The 20980-nt window shown below is 38.5% G+C and overlaps 1 protein-coding gene across 1 annotated transcript in view; it reads left to right on the top strand.

Moving 5' to 3' along the window:
* The window catches only part of unc5cb (unc-5 netrin receptor Cb), a 337306-nt gene that overhangs the window by 291553 nt on the left and 24773 nt on the right, over positions 1-20980 (top strand). The window contains exons 10-12 of the mRNA XM_079803827.1: positions 990-1077; positions 4567-4738; positions 19777-20010. Of these exons, the coding sequence (XP_079659953.1) occupies positions 990-1077; positions 4567-4738; positions 19777-20010 (494 nt within the window). The remainder of the gene's footprint in view (positions 1-989; positions 1078-4566; positions 4739-19776; positions 20011-20980) is intronic.

The raw sequence follows: 20980 nt of genomic DNA, 5'->3' as shown, positions 1-20980 counted from the left end.
GTGTGTGTGTGTGTGTGTGTGTGATGGGTAGGTTTAGGAGCAGGGGCTGTGTGTGTGTGTGTGTGTGTGTGTGTGTGTGTGTGTGTGTGTGTGTGTGTGTGTGTGTGTGTGTGTGTGTGTGTGTGTGTGTGTGTGTGTGTGTGTGTGTGTGTGTGTGTGTGTGTGTGTGTGTGTGTGTGTGTGTGTGTGTGTGTGTGATGGGTAGGTTTAGGGGCAGGGGCTGTGTGTGTGTGTGTGTGTGTGTGTGTGTGTGTGTGTGTGTGTGTGTGTGTGTGTGTGTGTGTGTGTGTGTGTGTGTGTGTGTGTGTGTGTGTGTGTGTGTGATGGGTTAGGTTTAGGGGCAGGGGCAGTGTATGGGGAATAGAATATACGGTATGTACGGTATAAAAACCATTACGCCTATGGAAAGTCCCCTTAAAACATGAAAACCAAACATGTGTGTGTGTGTGTGTCATTAAGAGTTGATTTTGTTGTTGATGTGAGCAGACCTCCAGCTCCAGACCGAGGTGTGTGTTGTGTCCTCCGGCTCTCGAGGGCCGCTCTGGTCTTCTCTGACTGACAGTCGCTCAAAGGGAAGTTCACGTGAAGGACGGCAGAAATCAATGAGTCTGAGACTGGAGGGATATTTCCTCCCATGAAAACACAAGCCAACTTATGAAAGCATTATTTCTGAATGTTCTCTGGAACGTCTAGTTTTTCAAATGTTTTTAAAAAAAATAGTTTTTACTGTGGAAATTTTACTTTTGAATGTTCTTGGAAAACGTGGTAACATCTAAAAAATGCTTGACGAACAAAATTTTAAGAAAAACATTCCATGAATGATGATTAAAGACGGTTTTGAGTACACCATTAGAGCGTTTGTTCATAACCGAGAGAATGTTCCTGTTAGCGTCTGTGAGTTTGACACTGACTGGGCTTTTGGCACGGGGTGGCAGAGGTCACAGGCTGGCAGACTGATGGTGTGTGTGTGTGTGTGTGTGTCTCTGCAGGAGTGAGCTTGTTGGTGCCAGCGGGCGCCATCCCTCAGGGACGAGTCTATGAGATGTACGTGACGGTTCACAGGAAGGAGAGCATGAGGTATCGTCCTCCAGCCGAGCCGCTCACACTAACCACAGCTCTGCCCTGAACAGCCTCATCCTGGGCATCATCGCCCGTGAAGATGCCCATCTGTACCCACACACACTGCACGGGGCATTAGTGCTCAGAGGATGCTCTCTCATTAATCTCCTAATAATGGAGTTCTCAGTTACGCTTTATTAAAGTATCAACTTTAATTATTCCTAAATGCACTGCAAAAAATGCTTTTCTTACTTAGTATTTTTGTCTTGTTTTCAGTCCAAATATCTAAAAAAATCTTACATTAAAGGGTTAGTTCACCCAAAAATGAAAATTCTGTCATTAATGACTGAGCCTCATGTGGTTGGACACCCGTCAGACCTCCGTTCATCTTCAGACACAAATGAAGATATTTTAGTGTAAATCTGATGCTCTGAAAGGCCTCCATTGGCTCAACTTTACACTCTCAAGACCCTTAAAAGACACTAAAGACTAAAGTTACAAAGTCCATCTCACTACAGTGGTTCTAAAATAACTTTATGAATCAGCGAGAATAGTTTTTGTGAGCAAAAAAACCCCAAAATAACGACTTATATAGTGATGACGATTTCAAAACACGGCCTCATGAAGCTTCGAAGCGTTATGAATCAGAGAGTCGATTCAGCGGTTCGGAGCGTTATGAATCAGTGAGTCGATTCAGCGGTTCAGAGCGTTATGAATCAGTGAGTCGATTCAGCAGTTTGGCGGTTTGACACACAATCCGAATCATGAATCGACTCACTGATTCATAACGCTTCGAAGCTTCATGATGCCGTGTTTTGAAATCGTCATCACTATATAAGTCGTTATTTAGGGTTTTTTTGTCTTTTGTACCTTTTAAGGGTCTTGAGAGTGTAAAGTGCATTGAGCCAATGGAGGCCTTTCAGAGCCATCAGATTTACACTAAAATATCTTCATTTGTGTCTGAAGATGAACGGAGGTCTGACGGGTGTCCAACCACATGAGGTTCAGTCATTAATGACAGAATTTTCATTTTTGGGAGAACTAACCCTTTAAGAAGCATTTACTAGACAAGCAAAAGTTTTTGTCTTGTTTTGGGGGAAAATAACTCAAAATTAAGGGAATTAAGGGAGTTTTGGAATAAGCAAAATAATCTGCCAATGGGGTAAGCAAAATAATCTTAATTCAAACAGAAAACAAGATTATTTTTCTTACCCCATTGGCAGATTATTTAGCTTATTTTAAGCAAAAACTCCCTTAATTTTGAGTTATTTTCCCCCAAAACAAAACTTTTGCTTGTCTAGTAAATGTTTCTTAATGTAAGATTTTTTTAGATATTTGGACTGAAAACAAGACAAAAATACTAAGTAAGAAAAGCATTTTTTTGCAGTGTGACAATTTATCTCTGTGTATTAAACCTTTGGCGATCACAGCGATTCAGATCTGTGTTCTGATCCAGAGAGAGCCGTTGTCATTTATAGGTAACAGCTTCACTAAGTCTTTTCGGCCACACAGAATCATTATTTCTTGCATAATTCATATTATCACAGAAGTACTGGGATAAAAGATTATAGTTCAGGTATAAACACTGTTGTCTACGGACTGATCAAAATGGAGCAAATCACCTTTTAAATGTAACTTAACGCTTCATTCATTCAAAGAGATTCATTCAAAAACACTGATTCATCCAGTAATGACACAAGTGTTTATGATTGAGTCATTGAATCATTCATTTAAGAGATTTTTTCAAAAACACTGATTCATCCAGTAATGAAACAAGTGTTTATGAGTGAGCATTGAATCATTAATTCAAGAGATTCATTCTAAAACACTGATTCATCCAGTAATGAAACAAGTGTTTATGAGTGAGTCATTGAATCATTCATTCAAGAGATTTGTTCAAAAACACTGATTCATCCAGTAATGAAACAAGTGTTTATGAGTGAGTCATTGAATCATTCATTCAAGAGATTTGTTCAAAAACACTGATTCATCCAGTAATGAAACAAGTGTTTGAGTGAGTCATTGAATCATTCATTCAAGAGATTTGTTCTAAAACACTGATTCATCCAGTAATGAAACAAGTGTTTATGAGTGAGTCATTGAATCATTCATTCAATAGATTTGTTCAAAAACACTGATTCATCCAGTAATGAAACAAGTGTTTGAGTGAGTCATTGAATCATTAATTCAAGAGATTCGTTCTAAAACACTGATTCATCCAGTAATGAAACAAATGTTTGAGTGAGTCATTGAATCATTCATTCAAGAGATTCGTTCTAAAACACTGATTCATCCAGTAATGAAACAAGTGTTTATGAGTGAGTCGTTGAATCATTCACTCAAGAGATTTGTTCAAAAACACTGATTCCTCCAGTAATGAAACAAGTGTTTATGAGTGAGTCATTGAATCATTCATTCAATAGATTTGTTCAAAAACACTGATTCATCCAGTAATGAAACAAGTGTTTATGAGTGAGTCATTGAATCATTCATTAAAGAGATTTGTTCAAAAACACTGATTCGTCCAGTAATGAAACAAGTGTTTATGAGTGAGTCATTGAATCATTCATTCAAGAGATTCATTCTAAAACACTGATTCATCCAGTAATGAAACAAGTGTTTATGAGTGAGTCATTGAATCATTCATTCAAGAGATTCATTCTAAAACACTGATTCATCCAGTAATGAAACAAGTGTTTATGAGTGAGTCATTGAATCAATCATTCAAGAGATTCGTTCTAAAACACTGATTCATCCAGTAATGAAACAAGTGTTTGAGTGAGTCATTGAATCATTCATTCAAGAGATTCGTTCTAAAACACAGATTCATCCAGTAATGAAACAAGTGTTTATGAGTGAGTCATTGAATCAATCATTCAAGAGATTCATTCTAAAACACTGATTCATCCAGTAATGAAACAAGTGTTTATGAGTGAGTCATTGAATCATTCATTCAAGAGATTCATTCTAAAACACTGATTCATCCAGTAATGAAACAAGTGTTTATGAGTGAGTCATTGAATCAATCATTCAAGAGATTCGTTCTAAAACACTGATTCATCCAGTGATGAAACAAGTGTTTGAGTGAGTCATTGAATCATTCATTCAAGAGATTCGTTCTAAAACACAGATTCATCCAGTAATGAAACAAGTGTTTGAGTGAGTCATTGAATCATTCACTCAAGAGATTCGTTCAAAAACACTGATTCATCCAGTAAGGACACAAGTGAAGTCTTTACGAGTGAGTCATTGAATCAGTCACTCAAGAGATTCGTTCAAAAACACTGATTCATCCAGTAATGAAACAAGTGTTTATGAGTGAGTCATTGAATCATTCATTCAAGAGATTTGTTCAAAAGCACTGATTCATCCAGTAATGAAACAAGTCTTTATGAGTGAGTCATTGAATCATTCACTCAAATAAAACAATAAAAATAGACAGATTAACATTTAGTCAGAACCTCAGGTAAACAGATGCTCATGATGTGTGTGTGTGTGTGTCTCCAGGCCGCTGGTGGACGACACACAGGAGACGGTTCTGAGTCCCGTGGTCAGCTGCGGCCCCCCCGGAGCTCTTCTGACCCGGCCCGTCATCATCACCATGCACCACTGCGCCGAGGCGGACAGCGAGGACTGGCTCATTCAGCTGAGGAGCCAATCACAGCAGGGCCAGTGGGAGGTGAGTGGGCGGAGCCACAGATAGCAGGTCAGCTAAGGAAGGCAGTTCAAATGGTGGCCATAATGGAGAACGAGAGTCCACTAATCGTCAATGGCTGGAAAAGTCTTGTGTGAGAACCCTAAAAATACTAAATCTGACACGCGTATCATAAAGTTCTGGAGCTCAGACTCTCAGGTTAAAGTGTTGAAGTGCATAAAGACCTGAAATGCCAAATAAGAGTTTTATTACAAACTTGGTTTTGAAGCAAAAAAAGTATTTGAAAGTCGGACAAAAATACAAAAAACGAGAACTTAATCACATTCCCATTAAGCTTTGCCAACAACATAATCAAATAAACAGAGGAAGTTTAGTGCAAAAAAATGCATATAGATTCAAATAGATTACATCACTCGCAGTGCTTCATGGGAGTGGGCGGGGCTAAAGAGTTCTTAGTGCATTTTGCTCATTTCAACTGGTGGAATTTTCTGCACAGCATCATGGGTAATGTAGTTTTTCACCAGGAATTCCGCTGTTAAAAACTATTATTTTAAAAATAAAATAACGCAAGCAAACAGAAGCAAAAACCGTGGATTAACAACCTTGTCGCTCACAGTAGGGCTGACTTTATAGGTTTATAAATTATCGTTAAAATCCAGTTTTTCCCACAGATTAGAAAGCAAGTAGTTTCTATCTTGATTCAGTATGTATATATATCCTACTGTACATATAAGGAAAAATAAGTTAGCCTTTTTAGCACTATTTTGTCTTGTGTCTTGTCGCACTTGGAAGCATTTACATGAATAGGAGCGTGATCATGTAACGGTCTGCAACAATGCATATAAAAACGGACGCTGCGTTTTTTGCGTTAAATATTTTTAATGCGTTAAGCTGAAAAAATTAATCGCCTGCGTTAATGCGTTAATTTGCCCAGCCCTTGTTAAAATGTTTGCATGAGATTTACTTGTGCAGAGTGAGAGCGTGAGACAGAGCCTGAAAGTGTGTGTCTCACGCCAAATGCGTGAGAGTTGGCAACGGTCAGATGGAGCGCACCGTGTGTGTGTGTGTGTGTGTGTGTGTGAGGGGTAGGTTTAGGGGCAGGGGCAGTGTGTGTGTGTGTGTGTGTGTGTGTGAGAGGGGTAGGTTTAGGGGCAGGGGCAGTGTGTGTGTGTGTGTGTGTGTGTGTGTGAGAGGGGTAGGTTTAGGGGCAGGGGCAGTGTAGGGGGATAGAATATACGGTTTATACAGTATAAAAACCATTACGCCTATGGAAAGTCCCCATAAAACATGAAAACCCAACGTGTGTGTGTGTGTGTGTGTTAGTGTGTTATTGTGTTAGTGTGTTAGTGAGAGAGACGAGCGTGAGTGACAGAGAGACGGAGGGAGAGCAGGGAAAGGATATGCAGTTGAACGAATACGCTGCGTGTTTTAAATAACATTAAAAAAAAAAGAATAACGAAACAACCCAATATGTGGTGCACCGCAACAACTCAGTCTATGTATGAGAAACACTGAAATACATTTCCATTTGATGAAAAATAAGGTAGTTTTTACTTCTGGACTTTTGCGCTCTATAATCATTAACTAAAAAAAACCCTTGAAATCAACTTTGACATTGTGGGACAGTGAACGGCATTGTTTTTTCTATAAATAACCCGTTTATTCATCCACTGTTATCCATGGGATGAAGCAGCCAGAGGTCAGACGTGTTGCTCTGAAGCATCTGACCGTGTGCATGCGTGTGTGTGTACATGTGCCGCCCCCTGCGGAGATCCGGCCCGCGTCCCGTTGGATGTCAGGCGGTCTGGACACCAAAAACCCAGACAGCTGTCAAGGGTTCTGCTCGACCCAAACCCAGAGTTAATGAGAAGATGGCGATGAAGAGGGGCCTGGATGCTGCGATGGCGGCCCACCCACTGGTCCTGTCATTAACTGGGCCGGCGAGGAGAAGGTGTTCATCTGAAGCGAGCCGAGGGCGTAGCTGAGAACAGAACTCCTCCACCCGGCCCTGTATTGTTATCACACACAAACACAATGATGGAGAGTTAATTAGCCATGCAGGAGGCGAAGCGGCCCACGCAAGAGCTGCGATACACACACCCCTCATTACTCTCTACAGTAACACTACTGCATCATCACACACACACACTCCTCATTAATCTCTACAGTAACACTACTGCATCATCACACACACACACACTCCTCATTACTCTCTACAGTAACACTACTGCATCATCACACACACACACTCCTCATTACTCTCTACAGTAACACTACTGCATCATCACACACACACACACTCCTCATTACTCTCTACAGTAACACTACTGCATCATCACACACACACACTCCTCATTAATCTCTACAGTAACACTACTGCATCATCACACACACACACACTCCTCATTACTCTCTACAGTAACACTACTGCATCATCACACACACACACACTCCTCATTACTCTCTACAGTAACACTACTGCATCATCACACACACACACACTCCTCATTACTCTCTACAGTAACACTACTGCATCATCACACTGCCCCAGAGTCACATGACTGTGATGTATAACTGTTCAGAACTAAACTAGTCTTTTACTTAAAACTATATATACAGTGAGGAAAATAAGTATTTGAACACTCTGCTATTTTGCAAGTTCTCCCACTTGGAAATCATGGAGGGTCTGAAATTGTCATCGTAGCTGCATGTCCACTGTGAGAGACATAATCTAAAAAAAAAAATCCAGAAATCACAATGTGTGATTTTTTAACTATTTATTTGCATGATACAGCTGCAAAGAAGTATTTGAACACCTGTCTATCAGCTATAATTATGACCCTCAAAGACCTGTTAGTCTGCCTTTAAAATGTCCACCTCCACTCCATTTATTATCCTAAATTAGATGCCCCTGTTTGAGGTCGTTAGCTGCATAAAGACACCTGTCCACCCCATACAATCGGTAAGAGTCCAACTACTAACATGGCCAAGACCAAAGAGCCGTCCAAAGACACTAGAGACAAAATTGGACACCTCCACAAGGCTGGAAAGGGCTACAGGGAAATTGCCAAGCAGCTTGGTGAAAAAAGGTCCACTGTTGGAGCAATCATTAGAAAATGGAAGAAGCTAAACATGACTGTCAATCTCCCTCGGACTGGGGCTCCATGCAAGATCTCACCTCGGGGTCTCAATGATCCTAAGAAAGGTGAGAAATCAGCCCAGAACTACACAGGAGGAGCTGGTCAAAGACCTGAAAAGAGCTGGACCACCGTTTCCAAGGTTACTGTTGGTAATACACTAAGACGTCATGGTTTGAAATCATGCATGGCACGGAAGGTTCCCCTGCTTAAACCAGCACATGTCCAGGCCCGTCTTAAGTTTGCCAATGACCATTTGGATGATCCAGAGGAGTCATGGGAGAAAGTCATGTGGTCAGATGAGACCAAAATTGAACTTTTTGGTCATAATTCCACTAAACGTGTTTGGAGGAAGAAGAATGATGAGTACCATCCCAAGAACACCATCCCTACTGTGAAGCATGGGGGTGGCAGCATCATGCTGTGGGGGTGTTTTTCTACACATGGGACAGGGCGACTGCACTGTATTTAGGAGAGGATGAGATTTTGGGGAACAACCTCCTTCCCTCAGTTAGAGCACTGAAGATGGGTCGAGGCTGGGTCTTCCAACATGACAATGACCCGAAGCACAGCCAGGAGAACCAAGGAGTGGCTCTGTAAGAAGCAGATCAAGGTTCTGGCGTGGCCTAGCCATAGGGCTGGGCGATATATCGCATGACATTGTTATGCGCATGTCGTCAGTAAAGCCGGTTCCTTGATTAGTAGTAAATCGCCATCACCTGCTTTCAGATAGAGCGGCATTTACTACACAGAGCCGTAGTTCACTGACAAGCTGAGCCATATCGCATTAATTATCACAGGCGATACGTCCGTGTACTGATGAATATATTAAAGCTAAATATTTTAAAAACTAAAAAATTACAAAAGCACAAACATTACTAAAACTGAAAATATAAAAAATCAATGCAAATTTAAAATATTAATAAATACTAAAATAGTATCTAAGCAAATAACACTGGATAGATCAATGTACACACGGTTTATAATATAATTTATATATTATATTAAAATACCGTTGAATGACTTATGTATTTTTATAATTATTACTATATATAATTACGAAAATGACTAAAACTGAAATGAATATAAATTAGAGCTTAATAAAATATGAAAATGACAAAAACACAAACCGTACTAAAACTGAAAAAATAAATGCTAATGTAAAATAATAATAAATACTATAATAATATCTGAGTAATATCACTGGAAAGACTAGTTATTCGCATAATTTGGCAGATATTTACCCATTTTGAGATTACGAGCTAATACTGACAGTGTTAACAAATATTGCATTGTATTATTTATAATGAAATTTAGTTTTATGTTGTGTATCAGTCGTGGGCAGCGTGAGAACATGCACTGCTGTTTATATTTCTGATCAGTGTGACATTGAGAAACTCTGAGCCAATAGCCACGTTTCCATTACAGATTTGCGCAAAACTTGTGCGATATTTTCTAAAAGTCGACATAAAAAAATAACAAAAAAATATTGCGAAATGACAGCGTTTCCATTAACTGATGTTATGCGACTAAAACATTTTTTTTTCCTCTCGTGATAAATCATTCCAAAAATCATGCTACGTATGTTGTTAGGTTTATGTCTATCCCAGCCACCGCACGCCATTATTATTAATGGAAAGAGACGGGCGTGTTAGCACTGATGGCAAGGAAAGCACCTTATACTTGAGCGGCACATATGAGGTGTTATGATAAATTGTTGCATTTTATATTCTATTGTTTTTTTATGAGTTTAATAAAGAACTCGTCTTCTGTCCAAACATACCATCATCTGTAAAGAATGATCGACTTTTACAAACGCAGGTTATTGTGACGCAATCCCACATACAGAGACGAGCGAAAAGTTTGAATTTTATGGTGGTAACTCAACGTTTTTTTTACCACTTCGTTATTTTGGCTCGGAATTTCGTTTTTTGGAAATATAAACTGAATTTAGAAATGCTTTTGAAATGAAAAACTTTGCGTTTAATAAACAAAATATATTTTTGAAATAAAGACAGCGTTTGGAGTGGAGTGCAAAATAATCCGTTCCCTGAGTCCTTTGCTGTTATTGAGTGTACACAAATAAAAGTAGACAGTTTATAGTTTATAATTATGTCTTGCACTTATCTGTATGGCTAAAAATGACTTAAAATGAGTATTTTAAGTTTCCGCTGGAATAGCCTAAGGAAAAAATTCATCAAAAGGCGACAACGACTTCGTCGGAAAGAGGGTTAAAGAAAACGTAGCCTATTTAGTTTCATATAGTTAGGCTATGTCTAAATATTATAATCTTTTAATTCATATGTTGATTATGAAAAGTGAGCAGCTTGAGTAAAGCACATAATCAGATGTGCATATGTCTGGAGACATGGATTTTGAGCACAATTGAATTGTGTTTTCTAGAAAGTCTTTCTTTAAAATTAATTTTGTTTTGTATAAATTGTATTTTAATTTTGATCAATGTTTAATCAACTATTTGGCTGTAGGCTATATTTAATAAATAAGAAGCAAACCAAGATCGTCGGGAATGGATTGACCTAGTCTTTGAGCAAGGCTGAAACTATAGCGTCTTTCTGTTTTAATACATTTCTTGAATATATGTCATAATTACAGTAGGCCTATAGATAGTTATGATATTTGTGGTTGCACCAGGGTCCGTCATTATAAAGTTACGCCACTTTCCTTATTAGGAGAAAATATATGTCGTTTTAACGACATAAGATCTCGTACATACTTGAGTGGAAAAAAAATGATATGTAGGCCCTGTGTGAGAGCAATGCGTGACCGTAGCTGACCTGTAAATGCGAAAAAACTGTTTCCATTGCAGTTTTGAGAAAATTTCCTTTTTCGAATTGCCTGAAAAACCACCTCATGCGAGCGTAAAAACTTTTTTGCGATATATGGGAGTTTTTGCGAAATTGACGCGTTTCCATTGGGCGTATTTTCAATTCGCAATTTCAATTTGCGCAATTTGAAGGGTAATGGAAATGCGGCTAGACTCAGCGTCTCTCTCTCTCTCTCTCTCTCTCTCTCTCTCTCTCTCTCTCTCTCTCTCTCTCGCTCCTCTTCTCCTCTTCTGATGGCTTGGAGCAGCTGTCAGAGCTCGCTCCTCCATCAGTGTGACTCTCTCTCTCTCTCTCTCTCTCTCTCTCTCTCTCTCGCCCCTCCATCAGTGTGACTCTCTCTCTCTCTCTCTCTCTCTCTCTCTCTCTCTCTCGCTCCTCCATCAGTGTGACTCTCTCTCTCTCTCTCTCTCTCTCTCTCTCTCTCTCTCTCTCTCTCTCTCTCTCTCTCTCTCTCTCTCTCTCTCTCTCTCGCTCCTCTTCTCCTCTTCTGATGGCTTGGAGCAGCTGTCAGAGCTCGCTCCTCCATCAGTGTGACTCTCTCTCTCTCTCTCTCTCTCTCTCTCTCTCTCTCGCCCCTCCATCAGTGTGACTCTCTCTCTCTCTCTCTCTCTCTCTCTCTCTCTCTCTCTCTCTCTCTCTCTCTCTCTCTCTCTCTCTCTCTCTCTCTCTCTCTCTCTCTCTCGCTCCTCCATCAGTGTGACTCTTCATTGGTCTCCCCAGAGACTCTCAGTGCGTTTGAGCTGCTTAGCAACAGTCTGTGACCTTGTCTCATCTTATCAAACATAACGTACTCTTGGCTGGCCTTCAGCCATTCACACAGAGAAGCGGCTGGTGGCAGCAGAAAGCGGCGTCCTGTTGTCTTCAGAGGAGATCAACTCTTGTCAAATGTGCTGGATTTGATCCTGGGCTCTTCCCTCATTCTCTCGGCTGATATAATGAGCACTTCCTGTTGCTGAGAGACGCCCGTCACACACTTTTCATTATTCACACGCTTGTTCCCTGCATGCATGCATAATCTGACGGAGGGAGAAAGAGATGCTTGTTTGACTCGAAAGCGTTTGCAATTCGGCTCTAAATTGAATGCAAATTCGATTTGAAAAGAAGAATCCTGTTTTCAACTTCCTGTCGAGGCACACGCTGGGAAGCCGCTCTGACCCGAATGAAGTGATGAACGCAATAGTTGACCCAAAATGTAAAAATGAGTGTGGGTGGATGCTGTCAACTCCAGAAAATACATAAAAGTATCATAACGTTAATCCATATGACTCATGCACACTCATGCATATTCAAATATGCAATTTATGCAATACTTTCTCATGCATAATGACTTAAATTTCAGTTTGCTTCTCTCATAAAACCTTAAATCATGTGACTTCATGATACATTTATTATATTAATATAATACAATGCATACACTCTAAAAAATGTTGGGTTAAAAATAACCCAAGTTGGGTTGAAAATGGACTGACCCAGCAATTGGGTTGTTTTAAGCAAACATTAAACCCAACCGCTGGGTTAAAACAACCCAATTGCTGGGTTAGTCCATTTTCAACCCAACATTTTTTAGAGTGCACACACACACACACACACACACACACACACACACACACACACACACATATATATATATACATATATAAAAATTCTAAATTGCTTTATTTCACATGAATGTAAATAATAATACAATATCGCCAAAGCTAGGAATATTTGAACATTACTACTACTAATAATAATAATAATAATAAAATCATCAAAATAATATAATAAAATATTAAAACATAGCTTAAACTTAAATAAACAGTGTAATAAATGAGACCATTTGGCCACTGATATATACATTACATATTGTATATTATATATTAATATAATAGTTTTTTTACACTCTAAAAAATGCTGGGTTAAAAATAACCCAAGTTGGGTTGAAAATGGACTAACCCAGCAATTGAGTTGTTTTAAGCAAACATTTAACCCAACCACTGAGTTAGTCCATTTTCAACCAGCATTTTTTAGAGTGTAATGTTGCTAAAACTAAAGCAGTTAATTGAAAAAAAAATATTTGGTAATTGAAATCAAGTTGAAATGAACAAAATCAAATATAAATGTTAGTTGAAGAATTTCAGCTTTACAAAAACTTAAAATATTTTTAAAATAAAAATGAGAAATGTTGTCATGGCAACTAACTAAAATAAAATTATATTATTTTAGTGCATAATGATTTAAATTTCAAGTTGTTTCTCTCATAAAACCATAAACTTGATGATCACTTGATGATATTTTATTAAACTATATTATATTAATTATATTGTTCAGTTTTATTATTGTTAATTAAAACTAAACCATTGAAATCAAGCTGAAATAAAATAAAATGCAAATTTTAGATGGAAAAACTTACTTAAAAAAAAAAAGAATGACAATGAGAAATGTTGTCATGGCAACTAACTGAAATAAAATAATATTATTTTAGTGCATAATGACTTAAATTTCAAGTTGTTTCTCATAAAACCATAAATCACTTGAGATATATATATATATATATATATATATATATATATATATATATATATATATATATATATATATATATATATATATATATATATATATATATATATATATATATATATATATATATATATATATAATATGATATAATAAATATATTATATTATTCAGTTTTATTATTGTTAACTAAAACTTAATCATTGAAATCAAGCTGAAATAAAATACAAATATTAGATGGAAAACTTAAATAACTAATAAATTAAATGATAAATGTTGTCTTGGCAACGAACTGAAATAATATAATAATATTTTATGATACATTTCTGGTGTTTTTTGTCCTTTTTTTAAATATAAATATGTGTATGTATGGTTATAGGTATGCATATTCATGGTCATATTCAGCATTTTTAGCACTACTTAATATTATTACTTTAATTTTGGATCCTGGTTGGATGTTAACTGCATTTCGTTGGCTTGCTCAATGACTGAAAATAAACGACGGCAGGATTTCATTCACGGCTGAATTTCTCCAGGAAGACGTGTGTGTGTGTGTGTGTGTGTGTGTGTGTGTGTGTGTGTGTGTGTGTGTGTGTGTGTGTGTGTGTGTGTGTGTGTGTGTGTGTGTGTGTGTGTGTGTGTGTGTGTGTGTGTGTGTGTGTGTGTGTGTGTGTGTGTGTGTGTGTGTGTGTGTGTGTTCTGTCAGTCAGTGTGTGATGAATGTCCCGTTATGGAGGAGCGAATGGCACAGATGTGACTGTGATGGATACTGGAGGAGCAGGCAATAACGCCACACATGCATCTGGACAAAGAAATAACTATCGATTACATCTGACGTCTGACAGCGCGCTCATAATATCCGTGTGTGTGTGTGTGTGTGTGTGGAGATGGCCAGCGTAGATGAGCTTTCCCCTTCTGATGATGGCTGTGGTTGGGAAATATTGCTTTCCCGCTCGCCGTCCCACCAATGATCAAAATACATATCCATCCAGTCACTGCCACAGATGCTCTGTAAAGGTTATGTTTCCGACTCTTTGATTTGATGTGTTTGCTGAGAGCGTTCATAAAATGTTCTTTTAGCGTTTTCCCAGAGGTGGACAAAGTGCACAACTCCATTACTCGAGTGAAAGTAAAAGTGCTACTGGTCAAATATTACTCTGTTACAAGTGAAAGTTGTTAAAAACTATTTTTACTTAAGCAAAAGTACTGAAGTATTTGCTTTTAAAAGTACTTAAGTATCAAAAGTAAATTTCCTTTTTTATGTCAATGCATTATTTTATCATTGTTGTATAAATGCACGCTATGCCATGGTGGTTTAAGCCAGTCAGTGATGCTCCATACGACCACCTTGAACTAATTTAAATACTTAAAAATTACAAAGCTTTTTACAAAGCTGCTGTCACTTTAAGACAGAATGCACAAATCCTACACACTGATACACATCCGATATTCCCCCAACTGTTTACGTTCACTTAAGACATCATCAACTTTGTTTACGTGAATACTTTCCAAAATGAAAATTGACATTTTGTGTGTATTGGTCTGTTTAAGTGTGAAAAAAACACAAAAGAAAGCTCTATTCAGTGCTCGTGCTCTGGCATCTGAGAGACACAAAAACCAGACTGAACTGAGCTCTTTCATCAGGCTTTTCAGATTCATCCATACGTCTGCGCTTCTCTTTCTCACAGACATTTACATTCTGCAAAAAAAAAAAAAAACTTTTAAAGAAGAAAAAAAATCATCCACTGACTTGCAAAGCTGCTACAGAAACGACTTTTGACTTCGAGGACCTTGATAGAAATGTAGTGGAGTAAAAAGTACGATATTTGTCTTTCAAATGTAGTGAAGTTAAAGTAAAAGCTTCCCTAAAAAAATAATACTTCAGTAAAGTACAGATACTCAAAAAGTGTACTTAAGTACAGTACTCAAGTAAATGTGCTTCGTTCCTGTCCTCTGCGTTTTCCCAGTGTCTGTTTTCCAAGAGCACTTGTGGAAGCGTAACGAGGAGAAACTTCCGTGAGTTTGTGCCCTAGCTCTGATGGATCGACTGAGAGCTCGAGTAAATAAATCATTCTGGAAGGCATTAGCCCAGTTTTCCATCCTGTTTGCTAATTATCTCACTAACGCTCTCGAATCCCGCGCTCCCACAGGATCCGTTAAAGAGGCTAATGGCTAGTCATAATGCCGCTGTTTAACGGCCAAGCCGACGATAAAGTATTTTAATTCCTTTTCTCTCGTCCATAATGGGATGAAATTAATGACAGAGCGAGCGACAGGATTAGAGCTAATAGATGGAGACGCATCCCAGCTGCAGAACCACCGCCGCAGACGCCCCTAATGAGAGACACACACACACCAGCACGAGCGGGAGGTCAGAGGTCACCCATAGCAGGTCTGCCTCAGAGACCATCAGTGTTGAGCTCGTACACACACACACACTCACTCATACACACAGACACTCGCACACATACAGACACACACATACAGACACACACACACACACACACACACACACACACACACACACACACTCACTCATCCACACAGACACACGCACACATACAGACACACACACACATACAGACACACACACACACACACTCATCCACACAGACACGCACACATACAGACACACACACACATACAGACACACACACACAACAACACACACTTCCACACAACACGCATACACTCACACACAGTCACTCACACAGATACAGACACACACACACACACACACACACAGTCACTCACACAGACACAGATACAGACACACACACACAGTCACTCACACAGACACAGATACAGACACACATACACACACACTCATCCACACAGACACACGCACACATACAGACACACACACAACAACACACACTTCCACACACTCACGCGTGCACACACACTCACACACACAGACACACGCACACATACAGACACACAACAACAGACACTTCCACACAACACGCATACACTCACACAGTCACTCACACAGACACACTTATACAGACACACATACACACACACACACACACACACACACACACTCACTCACTCACACACATACAGATACAGACACACATACACTCACACACACTAACCCTACCCCTAAACCTACCCATCTCACACACACACACACACACACTAACCCTACCCCTAAACCTACCCATCTCACACACACACACACACACACACACACACTAACCCTACCCCTAAACCTACCCATCTCACACACGCACACTAACCCTACCCCTAAACCTACCCATCTCACACACACACACACTAACCCTAAACCTACCCATCTCACACACACACACACACACACACACACACTAACCCTACCCCTAAACCTACCCATCTCACACACACACACACACACACACTAACCCTACCCCTAAACCTACCCATCTCACACACACACACACACTAACCCTACCCCTAAACCTACCCATCTCACACACACACACTAACCCTACCCCTAAACCTACCCATCTCACACACACACACTAACCCTACCCCTAAACCTACCCATCTCACACACACACACTAACCCTACCCCTAAACCTACCCATCTCACACACACACACTTACCCTACCCCTAAACCTACCCATCTCACACACACACACTAACCCTACCCCTAAACCTACCCATCTCACACACACACACTTACCCTACCCCTAAACCTACCCATCTCACACACACACACACACACACACACACACACTAACCCTACCCCTAAACCTACCAAAATCACACAAAACTCTCTGCATTGCTATATTTTCAAAAGAACTCATTCTGTATGATTTATAAGCGTTTGTACCCATGGGGACCTCAATTTAAGACCCCACAGTGACACACGAGTCCCCACTGTACACACACACACACTCACACACACACACACACACACACACACTCAGACTAACGCATGTGTTCATTCATACGGAGCAGAATGATCTGCTATTCATAAACACTGTTGGTGGCTAATAAGAGTTATTCAGTATCTGAAGCATCAGAAATAACAAATCATTAAATATCAATTCAAAACAAATTACAAACTATTAACAAAACCATGCCTTCATTATTTCACAAAGATACATTCACATTTACATTAATATTCACACAAGATTCCATAAATCCATTCAATAATAAAATTAAGAACAATCATATTACATAATTAAAATTATATAACATAATTATTCAAATAGCTTTTACTGAAAATGTGTTCATTATATAGGGCTGTCAAGCGAGTTTTAATCTAATTAATTACAAGATGTGGCTAATCTTATTAATCACAAATTAATTGTGCTGAGAAATTACCCCTAAAAGATCATTTAAAGTCATTATTGTGTTAAATGAGAAAAACATCAAATAGACATAAAATATATATTGAATTTATTGCATATAATCTTTTAGGCTTTAGCGGCCATGATGTTCTTCAGAAGCTGCATCTGAATTAGATATATTTACAGACCAAAAGAACATTTTCTGCTAAATAAAGTCATACAGGTTTGAAACAACACACGAGTGAATAAATATAAATAAACTGAATTTTTATTTTGATTCGGACACGCCCTAAGAGCACCTGCACCATGAGCTCAGATCCTTAAAATAGGGCCCTTGAATCATTCATTCATTTGATTCGTTCAAACGGCTGATTCATTCAGGAATTAAGTAAATGGCTCTCTTTATGAATGAGTCATTGAATCATTCATTCTTTTGATTCGTTCAAACGGCTGATTCATTCAGAAATGAAGTAAATGGCTCCCTTTATGAATGAGTCATTGAATCATTCATTCTTTTGATTCGTTCAAACGGCTGATTCATTCAGGAATTAAGTAAATGGCTCTCTTTATGAATGAGTCATTGAATCATTCATTCTTTTGATTTGTTCAAACGGCTGATTCATTCAGGAATGAAGTAAATGGCTCCCTTTATGAATGAGTCATTGAATCATTCATTCTTTTGATTTGTTCAAACGGCTGATTCATTCAGGAATTAAGTAAATGGTTCTCTTTATGAATGAGTCATTGAATCATTCATTTTTTTGATTCGTTCAAACGGCTGATTTATTCAGAAATGAAGTAAATAATTCTCTTTATGAATGAGTCATGGATTTAACCGATTAATTCGTTCAAACAGCTGATTCATTCAGAAATTAAGTAAATGGCTCCCTTTATGAATGAGTCATTGAATCATTCATTCATTTGATTCATTCAAACGGCTGATTAATTCAGGAATGAAGTAAATGGCTCTCTTTATGAATGAGTCATGGATTCACCCGATTGATTCGTTCAAACAGCTGATTCATTCAGAAATTAAGTAAATGGCTCCCTTTATGAATTAGTCATTGAATCATTGATTCACCCGATTGATTTGTTCAAACAGCTGATTCATTCAGGAATGAAGTAAATGGCTCTCTTTATGAATGAGTCATGGATTCACCCGATTGATTCGTTCAAACAGCTGATTCATTCAGAAATTAAGTAAATGGCTCCCTTTATGAATGAGTCATTGAATCATTCATTCATTTGATTCATTCAAACGGCTGATTAATTCAGGAATGAAGTAAATGGCTCTCTTTATGAATGAGTCATGGATTCACCCGATTGATTCGTTCAAACAGCTGATTCATTCAGAAATTAAGTAAATGGCTCCCTTTATGAATTAGTCATTGAATCATTGATTCACCCGATTGATTTGTTCAAACAGCTGATTCATTCAGGAATGAAGTAAATGGCTCTCTTTATGAATGAGTCATGGATTCACCCGATTGATTCGTTCAAACAGCTGATTCATTCAGAAATTAAGTAAATGGCTCCCTTTATGAATGAGTCATTGAATCATTGATTCACCCAATTGATTTGTTCAAACAGCTGATTCATTCAGGAATGAAGTAAATGGCTCTCTTTATGAATGAGTCATGGATTCACCCGATTGATTCGTTCAAACAGCTGATTCATTCAGAAATTAAGTAAATGGCTCCCTTTATGAATGAGTCATTGAATCATTGATTCACCCGATTGATTTGTTCAAACAGCTGATTCATTCAGGAATTAAGTAAATGGCTCCCTTTATGAATGAGTCATTGAATCATTGATTCACCCGATTGATTTGTTCAAACAGCTGATTCATTCAGGAATTAAGTAAATGGCTCTCTTTATGAATGAGTCATTGAATCATTGATTCACCCGATTGATTCACTCAAAACATGGATTCATTCAGAAACAAAAAAACGCGGTGTTGCTCTTAGACAGGCTTTATAGGTAATATTTTTGTTGGCATTGACAATATTGTCTCTAAAATATAACATAATATTAACATTGTATATATTGAACTGTTGTAAAAAAAAAATTAATATCACATTTGCACATATCACAAGTTATAAGTCGCATATAAATCCTATAATGCTGGCGGTTGAGTGAAATCTCGAGTTGGTTGTGATGGTCAGTCTGAATAATAAATGCATATTAATATATATTACATGTCTGCTAACTTGGATAGTGTTTGAAACTGAAATCATCAGACTGAAGATGCGAGATGTGTATTTATTTGTGTAAATGTGTGTGTGTGTGTGTGCAGGACGTGGTGGTTGTGGGCGAGGAGAACTTCACTACCCCCTGCTACATTCAGATGGACGAGGAGGCGTGTCACATCCTGACCGAGACTCTGGGCACGTACTCTTTGGTGGGTCAGTCCGTCAGCGCCTCCACCACCAAGAGACTGAAGCTGGCCATCTTCGGCCCTGTGAGCTGCACCATCCTGGAGTACAACATCAGAGTCTACTGTCTGGACGACACGCAGGACGCGCTGAAGGTCAGCCGCACACCGCTCTCTTTACAACAAGCCATGCTTTCGGTCACATTGTGTTGAGCTCTCACATTAACCGGCCATGACCACACACATTAGGAAGTGTGAATCATTCAATTGAATCAGTTTGAGATGATTCATATAAAAGAACCAGTTCAAAAATGATTCATTTGATTTCCATGTGTTACTGTATATATTATAAATTATATATATATATATACTAGGGATGCCACAATTCTCAATATAATATTGAACCGTTCGGTACGGCCTTCACAGTTCAATACGCGCCTGTCGGTTTTGCATTTAATTAAGTTTTTTCTACAAATTCTATCATTTGCCTCTATCCCAATATACTGAACAACACGACATCCATTCACATCACATGTTAGTGGTGGAGTTATACTCACGGAACACTATAGTAATTCACAGAAAGTTCATTATTTGCATGCGTTTTAAAGCTTTGCCGGCGTGTGCGCGGTTTTAACATGCGCTTCTCCGAGCGCGCGCACTAAACGCCTGTCAAACACGTGATTACTGAACTGAGTCGTCTTACCGTGCTAATACTGTCAAATACACACAAGGTTAACAAACACAGTCGGTTATGTCTAAAGTGAAAGTAAAATCGTGTGTATATTAGATGCACGCAGGTCTTACATTGACAGCAGCGCAGCCTATTGAACACGCCGTCCTTAAAGGGACAGTTCACCTCTAAAATTATGTCATTATTTACTCACTCTAATATTGTTCCAAACCTGTATTCATTTCTCATTTTTGAGTGAACTATCCATTTAATGTTAATACAACAACAAAAGACAGAGAAAATCACACCGCTCTTGACTGAAGAACTTTAATACAGCAGCTTTAATAAGAATCAGTGTATATTTTATAGTGAAGTCTATGTAGTGTTTTATTTTTACATTTCGTCCCCTTGGAATTATAAGGTTCTAACTGACGTTTTTGTCAAAATTGAGTTATT

The sequence above is a fragment of the Gobio gobio genome, assembly GCF_949357685.1.
Source record: "Gobio gobio genome assembly, chromosome: 22".
Taxonomy (NCBI): Eukaryota; Metazoa; Chordata; class Actinopteri; order Cypriniformes; family Gobionidae; genus Gobio; species Gobio gobio.
Note: the sequence above shows the minus strand (reverse complement) of the source record. Positions and strands in the feature narration are given on the sequence as shown.